A 6,000-nucleotide genomic window follows, 5' to 3' on the forward strand; every position below is an offset into this window, starting at 1 on the left:
AATGGTTACAAATCAGGTGTGGAGCAAGATCAGCCTGTCACGTATCAGCATATAAATGTTTCTGACTACCTTAATGCACACGGCTTTTTTAAGGTTCACAGTTACCTTTTAGCTCCATTAATTTAATTGACACTACTTGCATAAGTGTTTTATCTTAGTTCATTTCAGGTTTTATTGTCTATAACAGTATAAATGCTTCACAGACCACAAGAAATAAATGGAAAGAAAAAATACAATACAGTCATCTGCAATGACTATTTATGGCCCTCTTTGGACCCCTGGGCAGATCCCAATAAAGCTGCTGTGCAGTGGTTCTCTTACATAATGAATCATACTCTGCAGTCAAACATCCAGGTACAGTACATGATTGTATCTGGCACTAAGGAGTATGTGCAATAATAAAGAAAAAAAAAAAAAATTGCTGGAGAGTTTAGCGAGTTTTGGAATGGCAAATGCCTTTACTGATGCAACACCTTGATCCTGGTACCTGAACTGGATCCCGATCCCAGCCACAGCAAAAGAAAAAATTACGAAAAAGCTTCAATCCCTCACACATCTTATTGACCAGGATCTGCATACGCACAGCGTATGCACCAAAGAAAAGACTCCAGAAGGAACACTGTTAAGAGGGCCTGCATCCTGCATCCAGGTATAAGTCGGGCATGTGCATTTAATTGGATTTCTAATGGTACAAACAAATATGCACAAAAATCTCTTCCTTCAACTGCCACTCCCTAGCAAAAAAGAGTGGAGGTCCTTGACACCCGAACAGAATCCAAAGACGCAAGAACAGCAGAAGTAGGAATGGTTTAAAATGTTTTGCTATTTTTCTACCAGTCCTTAAATTTCTATATATTATTCCCTATAACTGTGCTGTAATAACTCCCCACCCAATCTTCACACAACAGTATAAACCCACAACTTTTTTTATATTGGTGTTTCCACTGACTGCACATCAGGGATAATGATACATGATTGACTATTGCTGCTCCAGTCCTCCTGGTGGACCTGATACCTCCTAGTTTCCAGTCTAACAGGCAAGAACTTGAAGCATCTTCCGTCATCTGGATAGTTACCAGAACACAAAACCAGAAATAAAATGAAAAAAGTGATGGTTGAAATTGTAATACATTTCTGCAGTCCTGATCCAGAAATCAAAACCACAGAACACATGACCACCCTTCACTTAAGAGTGATGACTGGCCTGCTTATAGAAACAGTTATAACGAATAACTATTAGTTAGAATCTAAACGAACTTTGTCATAGTGTTTTGGGGGAGGGGGTTGGTATTTGCTAGTCTCATCTTCACTTAGAAAATATTTATTAAGTAATGCCCAAATTATACAGATGATATTTTTACTGAAAATAAACACATCAGTTAAACGACAGAAGATTCTGTACTCATTCTGTCAGCAAGACATTTTCACAGGATCTAAAGCAGAGGAGGTAGATTCAAATGACTGGAAATTCACTGATGTATGTGCAATGCCTATGAAGGCTTCTGTTACTCCTGCACCTCCATTTTGGAGCATTCCAAACACTGAAAATAGCTAAACAGCCGCTTCCTTTCAATAAGAGATTGGAGCATATTTAGCCAATTAAAAGCTATGCAAGTGTCTCACACATAACTTCCAGGAATTTGTTCTGCAAGATGATTTTTTATTATTATTACAAAAAGTATTTATCAAATTATTTAGTTAAGTATTTCCTTAATGAAAACAAGCATGAGACTATAAAAATGTGCAACATTATCATAAAATGTGAAAGCAAGGAAGGCTTTAAAATTATATTATCATTATTAAGGTTATATAAATCTCCGTGCCCTGCTGTCCACAGGTGTACATGTGTATCCAGTACAATCTCTTCTGAAGTAATCAAATGGCTACATCATGCATTTCACAATAGTTTAGCACACATCTTTTGATTTCCAATAGTACATTACTTAGCTACTAGACAGATAAACATCAGTTCCAAAAGAAGACTTAATAATAACCATCTTTCTAGACAAGCACCAGTAGAAAAGGTCTTTTATTCAATCCTCTGGAGGAGAACCAAGGTTTAAGGCTCCACCAACTTAATTCTGAAAATAGTTTGGACTAAAGGAAAAGAAAGTGTTACTCAATCCTCTGGCAGCCCTTTGATTTTTTTTTTTTTGGGGGGGGGGGGGGGCAGGGGGCAGAGGGCAGGGGGAATAGTCATCAAATAGCAGCAACTAAAACCGTTCAAATCCATTTCAATGCAAAAATATATCCCATTGCTGCTACACACCCACACAAGGAAACAAAAGGGGAAAAGCCTCTCCTAAATTAACTGCACCCTAGAGAAACTAGCCACACACCAGTTCGGACTCTGGAAGCAGCACTGCTCCATCCTTCCATGTTTTCCACTCAATTCCTTCTCCATCCTCAATTTTCTGTGGTTACCTAAGCAGACCAGAAAAATAAATAAGGGGGAAAGAGGGAGGGAAGAAAGGGATATTGCACTTCTGAGGCACAGTAACTCTCAAAATGTACTTGTTTTATTCTGCATGATTTAGTCATGTGCTTCTAGAGAATATTCATAACTTCATGGTTTACCCATCTAGGTTTAACGTGCCATCCTCTATCCAACCTGCAATTTCCCCTTTTTAAAAACATTTAAAAATGTTAAAGAAACAATTAGAAAAAAGGTTCAGAACAAAGGGCAGAAGCAAATACATTAATGTAACTAAAACATAAGCCAAATGTAGTAAAATATACAAGTGCTGTACAGCTACGCAACTTACTGTTACAGAGCAACAGTTCATTTTGAAGCAACAAAATGGCATTTCATTTTGACAGTACTTTGACTATGAAATCTTACAAAGGAAGACTGACAGATAGTTACGAAGTCTATCACAATAACTTAAGCGCTCCATTATAATTGTAATTTATATTTAAGGGTAACAAATATACAAGCATGAAAAGAAAAAAGAGTGGTTTAAAAATTATGTAAATCACCAAAAATATTACTGTAACATTGTATTTTCTATATCACAACTAAATATTACTGGAACTACACAAAAAATAGCTAAAAAGCCTTCATGTCCTACCACAGTGCCCATATTGAAAACTTCTAAAAAAGAAATTAAAAAATTAAATGCTGTTCACAGTATATTATATTACCCATTAAAAAAAAAAAAAAAAAAAAAAAATAGGAGCTGAAAAGGTTGGGTTGTAGCACAACAGCTGGGCTGCAGCAAACACCCTCGGGGGAAAAAAAAAAAAAAGGCAGCAACAACATTTCCAGAAAGACAGAATTTGCAGTGGAAGTGGAAATTGTGAACTTACAAACTTACATCCTCTATTTCATCATTATGACTGGTCCTACAGTAGGGAACCTAAATGAAGCACAGTATATTTCTATGTGTAATACGCCAAAACTGATAATAGACTAACTTCCTGTAAGCTTTAACAAAGCCTGTCAATGCTTCCTAACACCTATAAACAAGTTGTGAAAGAGACTGGTTATTAGCTTATAATATCACCAATTAACTCACTTTTACATAAAAGTGACATAACTGCAGTTATGTCAAGAGGTTTTGTGCAGATTTAGCACATCCTATAAAGGCAGACTAAAAGCAATCAGATGACAAACTTCTGCAGACTCTCCAAAATAAATGTCACACAAAATGTACTTAACACATAACGATAATATTGCAATCAAGATGTATGTGTACAAAACTCATATTTGTCGGAGTATCAGAGCTATCATCTTTGTAAGGCATATTCGGTGAAAAGGATTTCTAAAAACCTCATGTATAGTCAGAAACAAGATTTAACTATCCTTTTTATAAAAATACCTTTATTTACTCAAAACAGATACTACTGGTAATTCTTGCACCCTTCAACAGGTACACAGTACTTAACACAGCTACAGCTCAATTTCTCTACAATTTTCCCTATCAAGCAGAGATAAATCCAGTTCTCTTTTACAGATGCAGTCAACCAGAACGGACAAGTTTGCTTAGTTAAAACATGCCACAGTAAATGATGATATACAATCTCCACTTGCAGCGATCCTATTTGCTCACTAGAAGAAAGCTAGGACTGATTATGTGCCGGAAACGATTTACATTCATGGGACAGAACACATTACATCCTTTCCAGGTCCTGAAAATGTGCTTCTGCAGCAACAGAAGCCAGTTTATGCTATCAGTCTTAGAAACGTTTAAAGAGCTGCTCTGCAAATATTTTTTTATTTTTATTTCAAAATACCTCAAAAATTACAAAGCATAGACAGCAGCACATTAAGGAAAAAATAAATTATATATATATATATATATATATATAAAAAAAATAAAATAAAAAAAAAAAAGAGGAACCTGGAATTGTGGGTGAAAAAAGGGCCTAACAGCTCTGATTAGTGAGCCGTGTGTTTATACACCCTTCAATATAATACAAAGCACCGGGTGAATTTCAGACTGCCTCAGATGGCAAAAGACTCTTGAAAGAAACTTGTTGACAATGTTGTTAAAATAGAAAACTAATATTTGATGGCAAAACCCCCAAGTTTATTATAAATGTCAAATATAGGATTATAGAGAACACACAGAGATTCTGGACTTGCATTTCAGTGCATAATCCAACCATCTGTCGACCAGTTGTGTAGCAAAATCAAGATAACATGGAAATCTCCAAAAGGACAGCCAAATTCTTTTCCTTGAGCTACTGCATTTCCTTGCTTACGAACATGCCCGCGGTAATCGCACTCTGCCTGCAGATTAACGTAGAGGAGATGATACCCGCAACCAGCAAAAGAGAGATCTTGCAAAGGCAATCTTGCCAGATAAGCAAGGGCCGATAAGCAGGGCGCTCAGCTCCCGGTGAAGCAGGCTGCGGAAGCCGAAGCAGGCTGCAGACTTCGCCGCGCCGGTGCAGCCGCGCAGGGCGCGGAGCCTCCGCCAAGTGCGGCGGGTGACGGGGTGCGGGGCCGCTCAGCCCTCACCGCCGGGGAGATGCGAGCGGGGCTGCTTTTGCGGGGGGCGAGCACGGCGCTGCACCGCGCAACCGAAAAGTTAAACTCGCTGGAGAGGGTGCGGGGTCAGTCCTCAGTCATCTCCCACCGTCGGGGCGCCGGCGCGGCTCAGCCCGGAATCAGGCAGCGCGGCAGGTCCCGCAGCTGCCCAGAACACCTTCCTCGCCCAGGAGGGACCGCTCAAGAGAGGCTCCCCCGGGAAAAATAAAACTCTGAGGGGTGCCTTGAGGTGGGAAGTCCCCGAGTAGAGCGACCTAGCAGTCGAGGGGAGCACGGACGATCCCGGTGCGCACGGCACCCGGGACACGGGGCTCCAGCCCGTTCCGACCGCGCAGCGACGCCCAGCCGCCCGCCCCGGGGCACGGCCGGGAGCTGCTCCGTGCCCAGCCTGGACACCAGTTGCTCGACCCGCGGTGAAGAAGCGGCAAAAGGAGCCTGGGGGCGGCAGCAGAGCTCCCGCGGAAGCCGGACCCCGGCCTGCGGGCGATGGGGCGCTTGCCCCATACGGGGCAGATGGGGGGTCCGCCCGCGCAGCCCCTCATTCTCACCTCCTTAAGTTCCTTGGCGACATCTTTGAGGTCCCCCAGGACTAATTCCAAATCCTCCACGATTATCTTGATCTGCTCCTTCACCTTGGCTTTGGAGGCTGTCGGCGGCCCCTCGGACGGCGAGGAGGAGGAGGATGCGGTCCCCTTGGACTGAGCGGACATTCTTCGGGGCAGCCCGGCGCGGCCAGCGGGGCACGCAGGTCAGACGAGCGCGGCGGCCGCCGGCCGCCCGGCCCCGTCCCTCCAGCTCCCGGAGCTGCCGCAGCCGCTGCCGCCGCCGCCCGCCCGCCCGCGCATCCCGCGCCGGGCGCGCCGAGCCGCGCCGCGCTCCGCCGGGCGGCCGCGCTGTGCAGCTGCCATCGGCTCCCGGAGCGGCACGGGGGCCCGGCTGCAGCCCGCCGTGCGCCGCGCCTGCGCCTCGCCCCGCCCGCGCCACCGCCCGCGCCCGGCCCGGCC

The 6,000-nt window shown here is 43.6% G+C and overlaps 1 protein-coding gene across 2 annotated transcripts in view; it reads right to left on the reverse strand.

Annotated features, from left to right (window-relative positions):
- The window catches only part of PRR16 (proline rich 16), a 141,420-nt gene extending 135,714 nt beyond the window's left edge, over positions 1-5,706 (reverse strand). For both annotated transcript variants that reach the window (XR_005704416.1, XM_040090149.1), the window contains exon 1: positions 5,545-5,706. Coding sequence is in view for 1 of the 2 variants with exons in the window: in XM_040090149.1 (XP_039946083.1) it covers positions 5,545-5,706 (162 nt within the window). In the remaining variant the exon portion in view is untranslated. The remainder of the gene's footprint in view (positions 1-5,544) is intronic.
- Between the last annotated feature and the right edge of the window lie 294 nt (positions 5,707-6,000).

Source organism: Hirundo rustica, chromosome Z (genome assembly GCF_015227805.2).
Source record: "Hirundo rustica isolate bHirRus1 chromosome Z, bHirRus1.pri.v3, whole genome shotgun sequence".
Classification (NCBI taxonomy): domain Eukaryota; kingdom Metazoa; phylum Chordata; class Aves; order Passeriformes; family Hirundinidae; genus Hirundo; species Hirundo rustica.